Source organism: Delphinapterus leucas, chromosome 7, assembly GCF_059928025.1.
Source record: "Delphinapterus leucas isolate spDelLeu-1000000601 "Yukka" chromosome 7, BTC_Dleu_Yukka2, whole genome shotgun sequence".
Taxonomy (NCBI): domain Eukaryota; kingdom Metazoa; phylum Chordata; class Mammalia; order Artiodactyla; family Monodontidae; genus Delphinapterus; species Delphinapterus leucas.
Genome location: NC_143135.1, coordinates 84,990,850 through 85,007,871, shown reverse-complemented (window position 1 = coordinate 85,007,871; position 17,022 = coordinate 84,990,850). Strand labels below are relative to the sequence as shown.

At 34.8% G+C, this 17,022-nt stretch overlaps 1 protein-coding gene across 5 annotated transcripts in view; it reads right to left on the bottom strand.

Annotated features, from left to right (window-relative positions):
- The window catches only part of CUL5 (cullin 5), a 96,844-nt gene that overhangs the window by 46,620 nt on the left and 33,202 nt on the right, over positions 1–17,022 (bottom strand). For 3 of the 5 annotated variants that reach the window (XM_089915510.1, XM_022561611.3, XM_022561613.3), the window contains 5 exons: positions 15,572–15,671; positions 7,876–8,052; positions 5,837–5,978; positions 4,283–4,428; positions 4,120–4,200 (listed from right to left, as the gene is read on the bottom strand). In XM_089915510.1, the coding sequence (XP_089771636.1) occupies positions 4,120–4,200; positions 4,283–4,428; positions 5,837–5,978; positions 7,876–8,052; positions 15,572–15,671 (646 nt within the window). Of the gene's footprint in view, positions 1–4,119; positions 4,201–4,282; positions 4,429–5,836; positions 5,979–6,098; positions 6,699–7,875; positions 8,053–15,571; positions 15,672–17,022 lie in introns of those variants that run through there. The other 2 variants (XM_089915512.1, XM_022561614.2) reach the window with 2 other exon arrangements.

Genomic DNA, 17,022 nt, shown 5'->3' with positions numbered 1-17,022 from the left:
TTTTTCAACTTGTCTAATTTCAATAAATAGTTTTGGTATTTTTATTGGAATTACAGGAAATATATAAATTAATTTAGAGAAGAACTGATATCTGTACCATTTAAAGTCATAGAATTTAAGAATAAGAGATATCTCTCCATTTTTTCAAGTCTACATCTGTCTCTTTGGAGTGTCTAAAACTTTTCCTCTTACAGGTTTCACACATTTCTTACTAGATTTTTCCCAAGTATTTAATTTTCTTTGTTGCTACTATAAGTAAGGTTTGCCCTAACCTTATATCTTCTGTTTATTATTTGTGTATATGAAGACTGATATTTGTATGTTAATTTTATATCCTGCCACTTTCCTGAATTACTTTACTGTTTGAGTTTTATCATCAACTGTGGAGTTTTCCAGACAAAGTACTATCATATCATCTCTAAAATGAGACAGTTTTCCTTTTGGCTTACCCATTCTATGCCTCTAATTGATTTCTGTAGTTTAACTACATGGGCTAATACTTCTAATGCGCTGTTCAATAGAAGTAGAAATAGTGGGTGTCCTTGCCTTGTTTATGATCTTCATGGAAATGCCTCTAATGATTCTCCATAAAATAAGATGGCTTTAGGGCTAAGGTAGATAATTCCTGATAATATTCTTAATAAAAAAAAAATAAGTACTTTCTTAGCATCATAAAATGCATACATCATGCCAGAAAAAAGCATCATGCTTAATGGTGCTTTAGAAGCACCATTTAGAAGCACTCCTATCAAACATTGAAAGAAGACAAGGATCCCCAATATTATTAACATTTTCCTAAAATAAACCATTAACAGATTTAATCAACTGAAGGAAATAAGAGATATTAATGTTACAGAGATATAATCAGATGTTTAGAATACCCAAAAGAACAAAATAAAACTCTTATAAACAAGGAAGGAATTCAGTAAGCTGCTAAGCACTATATGAACATTACTTGAAATGTATATTTGGCCTTTATTAGGCCTGGCCTCACAACTGGGTACTACTTAGGTGAGACTTGCTCTATTATACAGAACACTGGTCCAGGAATTTGTTTTCCTAGGATATTGAAAAGTAATCAGGTTTAGAAGATTAAGATCAAGACTTACAACATTCAAAAAAGGTAAGTGATAAATCATAATAATTTCCTAATTTTCAGAGAAAACACAAATGTCGAAAATGTACATACTTTAATATTAAATTCTGGTGTGCAACATTGTGTAGCCCCATATGAGCTGATAGGTAATTGTCTTCCACTAGTAATAGCTTAATAGGTAAGGAGAGATGAAAACTATTATCAATAAAGCATTAAGATATAGCATAGCATGTTCTAATGGCTGATAATTCCTGTAAGACAGAATTTAGGGCAGTAAGTCTGCTCCGAATAATTTTCAATTATGGAAGTGACTTTTCTTAGTAACTATTCAAATAATACTGTTCATACTTTATGCATATTAAATTAGAACCCCGGACTTGGTGATTTTTTGGTTTACTGTTCCTTCCATTACAACATACTTCACTTTAACACACCATTTCTCTCTGGAAACAGAAACTGTAAATTAACAAATATATAACAAATATTATGTATATAGTATAATGGCCTTAGCTCAGTAAGGTATATAATACAGTAGTGTATCTGCATTAAGCCTTAAATTCCCAATGTTACAATTAATTCTATAGTTTTCATGCTTAATGTCTTCTCTGCACCAAATTTTCCTGTACAGACTATATAGTGGTCACTGATTAATATTAATCTATGTTCTTAAGAGATAGGAAAGTGATAACCTTTGGAAAAAAAAGATGGTAATAATACTGTGGAGGGAGCATGATGGAATGTTTCTTACTTGCTGATAATTCTTTTTCTGGTAATTTCACAGGTATGTTCACTTTGTGATAACGCACACTTGAGATTTTTGTAACTTTTCTGTATATATGTTATACTTCAATCAAAATAGTTGATTTAAGAAAAATAAGCAGAAAATCAAAACAAACCATACAAACAGACCTCTTACTTCCCCAATAAGGCACAATTTCTTTGCAAGCACATTATATTGCACTTAGGGTCTTTGTTGAAACAAAACAAAAACTTATCTTTAAACTCTAGAATCATTCAGCTTGGTAAGATGTTCACACTCGGTATCCATGGAAGCGCAAATTCACATCTTCTATTTCAAATTTTCCCAAAATGTGTGTGTGTATTTTAAAGTAGAAAGGGAGACTTAACTGTTCTATACAAGTTTTCATGTGTATTTGTTTATCTCTACCTTTCTCATTCTCTTTTTCTTGCTCTCTCTTGTTCACTGTATTAGTTGGACCTCTATAGTTGAACTTATTTAAGTTTACTATAAATATGATACAACTAAGATGTATAAAATAGAGTATAAGAATAGAAGAACAACTCTATCTTACAAACTTACAACATCCCCATCCAGGAGGTATAGGCCCACCAATCAATTCAAAATATTCAAATCCCTCTAACTAACCTCATCTTTTTTCCCTCACAACGAAGATTTATTCTTATACCTGATCTTCCCGCAGCAGCACAATTCTCCCAAGCCAAAACCTTAGAAACACTGTTAACTCAGTTCTCTCCAACATCAGCCCCATTCATATTACAATGTTCCACCTCTGGGAAGTCTGTCTCTACCCTCTTTCTTTCCATTCCCATTGCTATAACCCTACCTGGCACTCCTAATACCTTGCTTGAATTATTGCAAAAGCCTCCCACTTCCTATTCCAAGCTATTCTCCACTCCAATTTTTAAAAATTTATTTTTTTGGCTGTGCTGGTCTTAGTTGCAGCACACAGGATCTTCAGTTGTGGCATGCGTGACCTAGTTCCCTGACCAGGGATCGAACCCAGGCCCCATGCACTGCGAGCACAGAGTCTTAGCCACTGGACCACCAGGGAAGTCCCCCCCACTCCAATTAATCTGTCATACTGACACTAGATTAATTTTTCTGACGGATTAAGTTTGAGCATAGCATTATTTGTTTAAAAAATATTCAATGGCCCCCCTACCTTCTGAATGAAGTTCAAGCCTGGCTTTAAATCTCTATAGAGAGCTTCGATAAGCAACCACTAAATCTGCCCCCTTCTCTGGCCAATATCAGAGTTATATGAAAGAGGATACATACTGTACACAATAAAAAGCAAAACAAACAAAAAAGGGAAAAACAATCCAACTCAGTCCAATTTCTGAACAAATAAACATGACTATCACTCAAGATGGAAGAAGCCAAAGAAAAATCAGAAGTAAGAAAAAAAGAAATCCCATCCATAGTTGAAAAATGTCTGGTTGTAAGCAAACTGGAATGTTACTTCTTTGAATGTGAATCTAAATCTAGTTTGTAGGCTCCAAAGACTGAAAGGAACTGGAAGAAATATTATTGCTATATTTGAGCAATTTCTAAGACTATCCAAACTTGATTCTTAAATTCCTTAACAAAGCACACTAAGGTCATCATCCATGTAAAAGAAAACACCAGAATAGACACTGTAGCATGGCTACTACCTCTGATCATTTCTTTCTTTTAATGAGGAACTTACAACATAAAATAATTAAAAACTATTTAAAAGATTGATGTTCTCTTATCAAGTAATTAATATTTTATCTCATGACAAGAAAAGTTTGAAAACACCCTCACATAAAAAGAAGAAATATCCCCTAGTAGTAACGGTTTGGTGCTCATTCATTCAGTATTCGCAGCCACTATTTTACAGAATGTAATTACCATCAATACTGAGAATCAACTGTATCTCTCAGGAGCATACTTTACTTGATACCTGAAAATCCCTAATATGGTTAACTTTAGGTAGGCACAAAACATAATAGAAGGAGATTGATTAAAAATTAAGTACATTAAATTTAGAAAAGTCTAGAGCAGGGATGGCAAACAGATTTTATCTTGCACATTAGCTCTGAAGAACAATGAGTTCTGAGTAACGTGCCTCCTGAAGTTGTACTTTGGTTCACTAGGAACGAGTACTAAAATCAATTAGTAATATTGGTCACAGAAGTGAGAAAGGATAAATAATGTTACTTGCTTCATGTATATACCACCCCGGCTACTGTACTTCAAATAATCTCAAAGAATAAACAATTACAAAATTACTTACTGCTTCAACAGAGTTACATTCTCGCCTTGTTTCTAAATAACGTAGGGCTCGTTTTTCTTCTTCTTTTAATTTAGCATCTGCCTGTCCAGAAGCAAAATAGCAATCATTTTAAGAAAATCAAGAAAACAGCTCAAATTACCACATATACTAAGTTCTCACTTACATATTTCATATAATTCTGTACACCATTTTGTTGTAAATACGAAGGTGCCTGTGTTCTATAAAATCTCTCTGTTGAATCCAAGTATGCCTTCTCAAAATTGTCCCTATAAATTTGAAGCTTATCCTCTGGATTAGAACAAAGGTTAACTGAAAAACAGAAAATAAAATTTTATTCTAATTATGATTCAAATCAGTATTTTGAGTACAATAAATGAAATAACAAATATTGAGGAGTCATGTTCAAGGAACTGTGACAATGCTCAAGAGAACATAAAGCCATGAAAGACAAAATCCTTCTTTATAAGAAACTTAAAAAGATAATAGTACAGAGTAGTAAAGTGACAAATAGTATAGATAACATAAACTATTTTATTTTTGAATAGGAAAGAGACTGACTTCAAACTGGATGATCAAGAAACCATTCACAGAAAAGACGGGATTTGAATTGAGTCTTTAGGAACAAAGTAGGATTTACACTGATTAGTAAAGGAAGTAAATATTCAGAAGTAGAACAACACAAGATCAAACTGAGGTATAACAACGAGGTTGTCTGCGTGGATTGTAAGGTTAATAGAAGGTAAGGTAGAATAGTAAGTTAGGAATGGTTATGGAGAACCTCAAATCTCTGGCTAAGTAACCTGAATTTAGCATGGCCTACCACTAAATGGGTAAGAAAAACACCAATAAAATTATATTTAAAAATTAATCTTGTGAAAGTATAAGGGCTAAATGATAGCAATAACATCACTATAAGAAGACTGTTTGAAAAGTCTAGAAGTAGAATTCAAAGAAGTCTTAACTGGTGGCAGTTGAAATAAAAAGAAATAAATTTCAGGGACATGGCTAATGAAAATCTAGACTTGATACCTAAAGAAACACAATGGCAATGGAGAAAGCAAGTCAAAGATAAATAAAGGTTCATTTATATAAAACTTTCTTATCGGCAACTATTTTGCATCAGGCGTTCTATGTTCAGTAAAGATATAGTGTCAAGAACACAGTTAAATACACTGAAGTATTACGACAGAGAAGCACAGGTACTATGAAGCACCTAACCTACTCTGGGAATTAGGAAAGGCCTCCACGAGGAAACAGAGAATGAGGATGAGTTAGCAAATAAAAGAGGAAGAAAAGTATTCTGGTCAGAGGAAACAGCACATTTGATTGAACGAAAAATGAGAGTATCACTATCAGACACTGAAAAGTTTAGAAATTCCAGAATATACACATGGAATAAACTGATGTCCTAAAAATATAAGTGCAAAACCAGTTACCTTTCATAAGCTAGAGACTCGAATCTACATTTCTCTAATATAGGTTGCTAAAGATTCACTAGCCAAGAAATGAGTGAAATGGAGAAAATAAATATTAACCACACGAATATAAACTTTTATAGCTTTCATTAAAACAGAATATCTTTTATGTACTCTTAATTTCATGTGGCACTAAAAGTAGATGCGACTATATTCTAATAAACATAACTTTGAGACTACTATTCTATAATTGTCTTAATTTCCATGAAAAGGAAATTTGATCATAAAGGTTCAGAACATACCATAGGATTCTCTTACTCCAATGACAAGCTGAGAATCAAAAGCTTCTCCTAATCTTTCAGCATGTACCAGCTTCATTGCACTATCTTGAAGTCTGTTTTTTATATTTGAAAAGATTGACTCATTCCATGTATCAAGCATGAGCTAGGAAAAAAAGAAGAAAATATGCCATCATTTCAATTATTAATATACCAAGTACCATAAATACACACAAAAAATTTTAAGTACAAATGCTAAAAAAGGAAATAAAATTCTTAGACCTACATTCACTTGAATACTACAGGAAAGCAACATATTTATTTATTTATTTTTATTTTTGGCTGCTTTGGGTCTTCGTTGCCACGCGCAGGCTTTCTCTAGTTGTGGTGAGCGGGTGTTACTCTTCATTGTGGTGTGTGGGCTTCTCATTGCGGTGGCTTCTCTTGTTGCGGAGCACAGGCTGGGCGCACTGGGCTTCAGTAGTTGCAGCATGTGGGCTCAGTAGTTGCGGCACTCAGGCCCTAGAGCACAAGGGCTTCAGTAGTTGCGGTGCATGGGCTCAGCAGTTGCAGCACGTGAGTTCTAGGGTGTGCGGGCTTCAGTAGTTGTGGGACACAGACTCAGTAGTTATGGCTTGTGGGCTCTAGAGTGCAGTCTCAGTAGTCGTGGTGCAAGGGCTTAGCTGCTCTGCGGCAGGTGGGATTTTCCCGGACCAGGGATCAACCAACGTCCCCTGCACTGGCAGGTGGATCTGTAAGCACCGCGCCACCAATGAAGTCCCAGGAAAGCAGTATATTTAAATTTGGTAACTATCACGTGGTAAATACTGACAAAAGAACAAGTGTTTCAGAATCAAACACAACTGGATTTGAATTCCAGCTGTTACTTATTTGCCTGCTTTCTCTTCTGTAAAATAGTGAAAATAACAGTACAAATTTCAAGTGGTTGTTGTAAAACTTAATATGGTAATACATGGAAAATGTCACTTTCCCTACAGTTCCAAGGCTGTATTTCAGAGATACTGATATGTGTTTGGGATGGTCATATGAATGTTTGTACAAATATATGATAAATGTGAAAAGGACCAAATGAAAATATGTTTGATAATGAATCTCAAAAAGAAAAGAATATACAAATCCACACTATGGATGTTCTGTTTAAATGATGAAAATGGCATATACGTATTCATGAGTATGCTGTCAGCATTAGTACAAATTTTAAGGCTGGGAAGGGGCAACAAGGTCCAAGACACTATTGAAATGCCTGAGCTGATTGCTAGAACCATCACAGCAAGCAGTGAGTTGTTCAAAGTTCAAATGGCATTTTTTACTTTTCAAATCTGTGGTTCCATTTGATTCTCACAAGTAGAAATATATGTGTGTGTATGTGTATATGTGTGTGTGTGTGTGTGTGTGTGTGTGTATTTATGAATATGAAAAATGAGGACAGCAAGCTTAGGACATTATTGACTGAAGAATTGAAAGGGAAACCTGGGACTCTTCAATTTCAGAGCTGAGTTCTTTCCATTAATTCATGAGTTGTTACTGGGCACAGAGCTTTTAACTAGAAACTAGGCAAAATATGAAAATAAACATGGTACATTCTGAGTTTATAATAACTAGAATTAAGTAAAAAAATGATAAAGATGACAGCAGTTTAGCCACAATTAAACACAAAGATACCAGAAGGTAACCTAATAAGGAAAGACTTTTTGAACAGAAAAAAAGTAATTGAATTTATAGAAAGGTAAAAGTACAGAGAAAGAATAATGAAATAAAATTATGAAGATAAAACTAGGAAAAGGAGAACGTGAAAAGGAAAAGCAAATGAGGTAATGTTTGAAGACACAGATTTACAGCTTAAGACCACATAAAAGATGAAAGAGAAATGAAGCTAAAAAAAGACGAAAGAAAACTAATATTATTCAATAAAACCTGGCAAAAGCTGAAAAGGAATTCATATGTGAAGTAGAAAAACTCATTTCAGCGTAAATTTCTTTCAAAAGTCTTCAACTCACCCTATTTCTGAAGAACATTAGGGAAAAATGGGAAAACTAACTTACCTTTCGAACAATACTGTCTTCTACATTTGATTTTTTATTGCTGCCCTGTTTACCCATTAAAGTAATCTCTAGTTGACAGAAAGGCTTCGGTAAAATATCACACTGTGTGAAGAATTTTCGCCATTCAACAATATAAGCTTTTAGCAAAGCTGTATCATCTTGATGGCTCAGTACTCGCTGAAAACAAAGAATCATACCAATTTTAAATAAATACAGGTGCTTTAAAGAATAATGGAACATATTCATGCCATAAATTTAAAATATTTTATTTACTGTATAACCTATATTATACCCAAAAGAAAACATATATATATATATCAAAGAGAAATTAAAACTTGTTCACATAGCCTTACTGTAATGAACATTTCACAATATATACATATATTGAATCATGTTGTACACCTGAAACCAATAAAATGTTATATGTCGATTATACTTCAATTAAAAAACCCCCTATATCCTTTAGCTATTACCTTCCTACCTTCCTCCCTTCCTAGTTCCCCCCCTCCCCGCCCAGCCCTAAGCAACCACTAATCTGTTTTCTGTGTCTATGTATTTGCCTATTCTGGACTTTCATATGAATGAGATTATATAATATGTAGACTTTTATGACTGACTCCTTTTATATGGCATAGTTTTTCAGGGCTTGTCCAAGTTGTAGTATATGTCAGTACTTTATTCTGTTTTACTGCTAAATACTATTCCATTTTATGGACATACCACACTTTTTTTATCTGTTTGTCCACTGATGAACATTTGGGTCATTTCCACCTTTGGCTATAATGAATAATGCTGCTATAAACATCTGTGTACAAAAACAAAACAAACAAAAAAAAAAAACCACAAAAAACTTGTGCACACTCACCAAGAAGGGGACACAAATAACTAAAATCAAAGATGAAAGAGGAGACGTTACAACTGATACCACAGATATACAAAGGATCATGAGAGACTACTACAAACAATTAAACACCAACAAATCTGACAACCTATAAGAAATGGATAAATTCCTGGAAACATATAATCAAAAAAACTCAATGGTGAGGAAAAAAAAATCTGATAGATTACTGGTAAGTTATCAAGACTGAATTCATAATCAAAAAATTCCCAACAAATGGAAGTCCAGGATCAGATGGCTTCACTGGTGAATCTTACCAAACATTTAAACCAGAACTAATACCAATCCTTCTTAAACTCTTCCAAAACACAGGGAACACTTCCAAACTCATTTTATAAGGTTAGTATTACCCTGATACCAAAATCAGACAAAGATGCCACAAAAAAAGAAAATTACAAGCCAGAATCCCTAATGAATGCAGATGCAAAAATTCTGAAAAAAAATACTAGCAAGCCAAATTCTACAGCACATTAAAAGGATCATACACCACGATCAAGTGGGATTTACTCCAGGGATGCAAGGATGGGTCAACATTCACTAATTAATCAGTGTGATACACCACATTAACAGAATGACTAAAACTCATACGATCATCTCAATAGATGCAGAAAAAGGATTTGACAAAATGCAATATCTATTTATGATTAAGAACTCTCAAAAACGTAGGTATAAAGGGAATGCACCCCAATGTAATAATGGCCATATATGACAAGCTCACAGCTAACATGATATTCAATGGTGAAAAGCTGAAATCTTTTCTTCTAAGATCTGGAATAAGACAAGGATGCCTACTCTCACCACTCCTTTTCAAAGCAGTACTTGAAATCTTGTCCAGAGCAATTAGGCAAGAAAAAGAAATAAAATGCACCCAAATTGGAAAGAAAGGAATAAAACTGTCACTATTTGCAGATGACATGATATTATATACAGAAAAACACTAAAGACTCCACCAAAAAATAACAAATGAATTAAGTGAAGTTGCAGGATAGAAAAATCAACATACAAAAATCTGTTGAGTTTCTATACACTAATAACAAACTACCAAAAAGAGAAATTAGGGGGAAAGAATCCTGTTTAAAATCACATCAAAAAGAATAAAATACCTAAGAATAAATTTAACTATAGAGGTGAAAGACCTACACTGAAACACTGATGAAAGAAACTGAATAAGACACAAATAAATGAAAAGATATTCTGCGCTCACAGACTGTTACAATGCTATTGTTAAAATGTCCACACTGAGACGTCCCTGGTGGTCCAGTGGGTAAGACTCCACACTCCCAATGCAGGGGGCCCAGGTTCGATCCCTGGTCGGGGAACTAGATCCCACATGTATGCCACAACTAAGAGTTTGCATGCCACAACTAAGAGTTTGCATGCCGCAACTAAGAAGTCCACACGTCACAATGAAGATCCCGCATGCCAAAACTAAGATGCAGGGCAGCCAAAATAAATATAAATAAATAAATAAATAAAATGTCCACACTACTCAAAGTAGTACAGATTCAGTGCAATCCCTATCAAAATTCCAATGACATTTTTCACAGAAATAGAGCCAAGAATCCTAAAATTTGTATGGAACCATAAAAGACCCCACATAGCCAAAGCTCACAGAAATAAGAACAAAGCTGGAGGCATCATGCTTTCTGATTTCAAATTACATTACAAAGCTAGTAATCAAAACAGTATGGTATTGGCATAAAAACAGACCACACAGATCAACGGAACAAAACAGAAAGCTCAGAAATAAACCCACGCATAGTTGGTCAATTAGTTTATGACAGAGGAGTCAAAATATATGTGGGGAAAGAACAGTCTCTTCAATAATTGGTGTTAGGAAAACTGGACAGCCACATGCAAAAGAATGAAACTAGACAACTATCTTACAAAAATTAACTCAAAATGAGTTAAAGACTTGAGCATAAGACCTGAAACCATAAAACTTCTAAAAGAAAACATAGGTAGCAAATTCCTTGACACCAGTCTTGGTGATGATCTTTTGGATTTGACACCAAAAGCAAAGGTACAAAAGCAAAAACAAACAAATGGGACTACATCAAACTAAAAAGCTTCTGCACATCAAACGAAACCATTAACAAAACAAAAGGCAACCTATGGGAGAAAATATTTGCAAATCATATATCTGATGTGGGGTTAATATGCAAAGTATATATAAAGAACTCACACAACTCAATAGCAAAAAAAAAAAAAAAAATTCTGATTAAAAATGAACAGAGGGACTTCCCTGGTGGCACAGTGGTTAAGAATCCACCTGCCAATGCAGGGGACATGGGTTTGATCCTTGGTCTGGGAAGAATCTACATGCCATGGAGCAACTAAGCCCCTGTGCCACAACTACTGAGCCTGCACTCTAGAGCCCGTAAGCCACAACTGAGCCGATGCTCCACAACAAGAGAAGCCACTGCAATGAGAAGCCCAAGCACCACAGCGAAAAGTAGCCCCTGCTCACCACATCTAGAGAAAGCCTGCGCTCAGCAACGAAGACACAATGCAGCCAAAATAAATAAATAAATAAACTAATTAAAAAAAAAAATGAGCAGAGGATCTGAATAGACATTTTCCCAAAGACACAGAGATGGCCAACAGGTACATGAAAAGATGCTCAACATCACTAATCACTAGAAAAATGCAAGTCAAAACCACAATAAGATATCACCCCATCCCTGTTAGAATGGTTATTATAAAAAAGACAACAAATAAGTGTTGTTGAGGATGTGGAGAAAGGAGACCCTTGTACATTGTTGGTGGGAATGTAAATTGGTGCAGCCACTACGGAAAACAGCATGGGATTCCTCAAAAAATTAAAAATAGAATTATCATATTTTCCAGCAATTCCACTTCTTGGTATCTATCCAAAGAAAACAAAAACACTAATTCAAAATGATATATGTACCCCCATGTTCACTTCAGCATTATCTACAACAGCCAAGACATGGAAACAATCTAAATGTCCAACAATGGATGAACTGATAAAGAAAATGTGGTATATAGACACAAGAGAATATCATTTAGCCATACAAGAGAATGAAATCTTGCCATCTGTGACAACATGGATACCTTGAGAGCATTACGCTTAGTGAAATAAGTCAGACAAAGACAAATAAATACCTTATGATCTCACTTACATGTGGAATCAAAAAACAAACCCCCCAAAACCCAAAAAACCCAACAAAAAAAACCCCAAGCTCACAGATACAGAGAACAGATTGGTGATCGGCAGGCAGAGGGATGGGGAGGAGAGGGATCAAAATGGGTGAAGGGGGTCAAAAGGTACAAACTTCCAGTTATAAAAATAAATTAGGGGGACTTCCCTGGTGGCAGAGTGGTTAAGAATCCACCCGCCAATGCAGGAGACACAGGTTCGAGCCCTGGTCCGGGAAGATCCCACATGCCGCGGAGTAACTAAGCCCATGCGCCACAACTACTGAGCCTGTGCTCTAGAGCCCACAAGCCACAACTACTGAGCCTGCATGCCACAATTACTGAAGCCCGCGTGCCTAGAGTCTGTGCTCTACAACAAGAGAAGCTACCGCAATGAGAAGCCCATGCACCACAACAAAGAGTAGCCCCTGCTCTCCGCAACTAGAGAAAAGCCCACGTGCAGCAATGAAGACCCAATGCAGCCAAAAATAAATAAATAAATAAATTTTAAAAATTAAAAAGTCACAGAGGTGTAATGTACAGCATGGTGACTACAGTTAATACTATTGTAGTATGGGTTTCCCTGGTGGCACAGTGGTTGAGAGTCCACCTGCCGATGCGGGGGACGCAGGTTCATGCCCCAGTCAGGGAGAATCCCACATGCCGCGGAGCAGCTGGGCCCGTGAGCCGTGGCCACTGGGCCTGCGTGTCCGGAGCCTGTGCTCCGCAACGGGAGAGGCCACAGCGGTGAGAGGCCTGCGTACCGAAAAAAAAAAAAAAATATTGTAGTATACATTTGAAAGTTGCTAAGAAGAGTAAATCTTAGAAGTTCTCATCACAAGAAAAAAATTTGTAACTACATATGGTGACGGATGTGAAAGTAGACTTACTGTGGTGATCATTTTGCAATACATACAAATATTGAATCATTATGTCGTACACCTGAAACTAGTATCATGTTATGTGTCAATTATACCTAAAACAAAACTTGTGCACAAATGTTCACAGCAGCATTATTCAAAACAGACAAAAAATAGTGAGAACCCAATGTCTATCAATGACAAACAGGTAAACAAAATACAGCACAGTCATACAATGGAATATTATTCTGCCATAAGAAGGAATGAAATAGTGCTAAATGCTACAATATAGATGAACCTTGAAAACATTATCCCAAGTGAAAGAAGTCAGTCATAAAAGGCCACATATTGTAGGATTCCATTTATAGGAAATGTCCAGAATAAACAAATCCATAGGGACAGAAAGTAGACTAGTGTTTGCCAAAGTGGCGGGGGGGGGGGGGGTCATGCGGAAGTAACTGCTAATGGGTACAGAGTTTCTATATGGGCTGATGAAAATGTTCTAAAATTAGTGGGTGATGGTTGTACAACTTTATGAGTATACTAAAACACACACAATTATACACTTATTAAAAGCGTGAATTTTGGTATGTAAATTATATCTCAATTTTTTTTTTTTTAAAGCTCCTAGTCTTATTTCTCCACCACTGGACTTTAGCTGGTCCTGTGACTAACTGTGACCAACAAAATGCTGTAGATGTGACATTGTGAGACTTCTGAGCCAAGACCTGAAGAGATTTGCAAGATTACACTATCACACCAAAAAGACTGTTTCCTTGAGAACAAGAAACCACGTGAGGGGGAAAAAGCCCCAGAGGGAAGCCAGGATAGTACCAAACACCAGGAATATGAGAAAAGCTCTCTTAGACCATCCAGTCCCTGAAGAGCCTTACTGCTGCCATATTAATAAGCTCAGGCAAAATCAGGTGAGCCTAGCCCAAATTGCTAAGCCACAGAATTATGTATTGGGTTGGCCAAAAAGTTTGTTCAGGTTTTTCCATATGTCGTTACAGGAAACCCGAACGAACTTTTTGGCCAACCCAATACAAATAGAAGGGTTACGTTAATCTTAAAAACAAAACAAACAAAACAAGAAAAAATTCAATATCCTAATAACTTTCCAAGCATTGCATATTTATTTTTATTTCTTTTCATCATTTTCAATAATGCTATAATAAACATTTTAATGCTCACTGTCCTATTTGGGAGATTTGGTCCTTCCTAACAGGATAAACTCAATTAGTCTAGTAATTGACTAGTAAACTCACAAAGCTAGATCTTCTTAAAAGTTTTTAAATGTTTTAAAATTATACACCCATGTCTGGCACTGCCAGTCCTGCAATTTAACTGCTCTGAATTAGTGGCACTAAATCCCATCCTCAAGTTCTTGCTAAGGTCTACATTCCAAACTTTCCTGGATCGTTCCAAATATCATTCCAAACCCTGAACATACTTTGTTTTCTAGTGTGAAGTATATTTCTAAGATGATTCTTTGTGAGCCCATTTCCAGAAACTAAGGAATAATGCTCTATCAATTTGAAATAAACATAATTTATCTTCACCAAAAGTCATAAACAGATAAGCTGATATGCTTTCCAATGCAAGCAGAAACTGTTTTCCTAAATCAGTTCTAGAAAAATGTATGTTTTGATTAAACTGTGACATTGAAACATTTAATTTTTCTAAGCAAACCTGATGATTTATTTTCATTAAAAGATAATTTCCTAAAAAAAAAAATTTCCTTATAAAACTCTAATTTTTAAACAATCATTGATCAAGACAGCAGAATTAATGGTGTCATCAATAAAACATTTCATTTTGTAAGTAACATCCAATGTGACATCATTCTTATTTTATCATGGTAGTGGCTACTAACAGAATTAAATATATACCAATCATATATTCAATTTCAGTATCTTCCTTTAAGTTATATATTCATTTTTAATTTCCAACTGCTAACACTTATTAATATTCAACAAGATTTCTAACAGACTTTTACTAATGTTGTACAAGACAATGATGTAAAATTTCAAATAAAGAATAACAAATTCTAGCTCTCTAGTTTTCAAACTTCATTTTATAGAAAGGAAAATAATCTCATGTCTTTAGGCCCTTCTCCAAAGTGGTAAAGGATGCATTAGTGATGCCAGAGTTGATCTGAAATAATACTTTACCTCTGCATTAATTTTTCCCAAAAAACAAAGGTGTTAATAAAGACAAAAACAAACTAGCTCTTGCATAACTGACCTAATGCCTAAATGAGCTGTATCTTCATTTCAATAATACTAAACACTTATACATATCATCAACTCAAGAGTGCTGAATTTCAGCTCAGCAGCAGCAATGCAAAGGACAGTCCAAGAATTACAGTCGGAGAAGTATTTAGAATTGAAGAAAACTGCTGTCAGCTTGAAAAGAGTAAGTATTAATTGTGAGGAAAAAAATGATTTATGTGAACTGATGTGTGGCCAAAAAATAATGGTGGTGGGGATTTCTAAAGATTGTATTAAAAATGAAATTCTTTTTATAGCACATTTTAATTGAGGATAATAATATATTCTTTTGAAAGAAATGTCAGTGAGGGAGGGGGGTAAAAACAACAAATGACAATCATTTCATTAAAAAATTTATTTAGCCAAGTGTGTCAAAAGTTAATGTGAAAAAAAAAAAGTTAATGTGATATTTTAAAATTACTTCAGGAAGCCCTACATTCAAAACCAGAAAATACGATATTCTCTGAGTAAAGTCTTAAATAATATATAGATGCAAAACTTACTGCCTGTGCTTGCTTAATAAACTCAAGAATATCTTCTTTTAAAGCCTGATGAATTTTTGCTGGGCCTTTATCATCCCAGAGACAGACTGCATGTACATCCCTGTAAAAATAAAGCAGGTAAACAAACATTAACACTGGAAAAAGAACAAAGCACTCTGTTCTGTTTCAATACAGTTTCCATGGACCATGGACACCCTTCCATGGACCATTCAAGGGTGCTTGAATCCATTCACATGAACCAAGCATTCTTTGTAAGCCACCTCATATATAAACATTTGCTTCTATTTTCTTTGTCATTGCTTTCCTTAAATCTTTGCCACTTACTGATTAAATTTTTAAATTATAAAAGGATCTCCCAATCAGACTCCCAAAGTTAAATACTATCAATATTTTCTTGTGCAAAGACAAGTATAAATCCTTTAATATATAACACAATATATATAAACTATCCTTTTTTAGAAAATTTGTAATTTAAATACCATTACAGCAAAATTCCTAGTTTCCCCCATACATTCATCACATTTACACATCAATTACCACTGTGCCCCCTTTATTTAAAATAAACAGAAACAAAAGCTCTTTAAACTATAAATCTGACATATTTTACCCAAAGATCATTCATTATAGAAATATATTTAATATTAATACATGTTCACAGAGAGAATTTTTTAATTACTATATTGTAGAGCAGGGAAACATAACAAAAGGATAGAGTCTTATACTGGGGATTCTTTTATTCAAAAAACGTTCCCCAGTACTTTATAGAGCCCCTACCATAAAAAATGTCAAAAAAACCAAAAAATATCTCTAGAATTGTAACATCATAACAATGGCCAAATAGTCTGTTTTACATTCAGATTCTTAGGGACATAATTATAATCTAAAGTTCTGTCTGCATATTAATTTGAACTTGCTTTCATCATTTGTTAAATTCGGCTTAATAGTGGTATCTGGCCCAGAGCAGATGTAGTAAGCACACAAATATCTGTTAAATAACAAGATAATAGGTAACAGCTAACTGCTTACTATATGCCAAATACTATTCTAAGCTGTTTTAACTCACTTAACCTTCACAGCAACCCTGAAGTAGTACTATTTTATTGCCATTTTACAGATGGGGAAACTGAGGCAAAGAAAGGTTAAGTAACATTGCCAAGATTACCCAGCTAGTATATGGCAATTACATGGGCAATTGGGCTCTAGAGCCCACATCAAACCATTTCCCTTAATTTACTCTTGCACCCCTCTAATCCATCCAACAGTAGCTAAAGTGATCATCATAACACTCAAATTACATCTTACTGCCTCTATATTTCAAGTCCTCCAACGGTTTCCCATTGCTCTTTGAATAAAGTACAAAATGGTTAATTGACCCCTGTAATACCTCTGCAATCTCACCTCGTGGCTAAAGAAATCTAGAGTCTAAAAGAAGAAACTGATACAAAAATAGA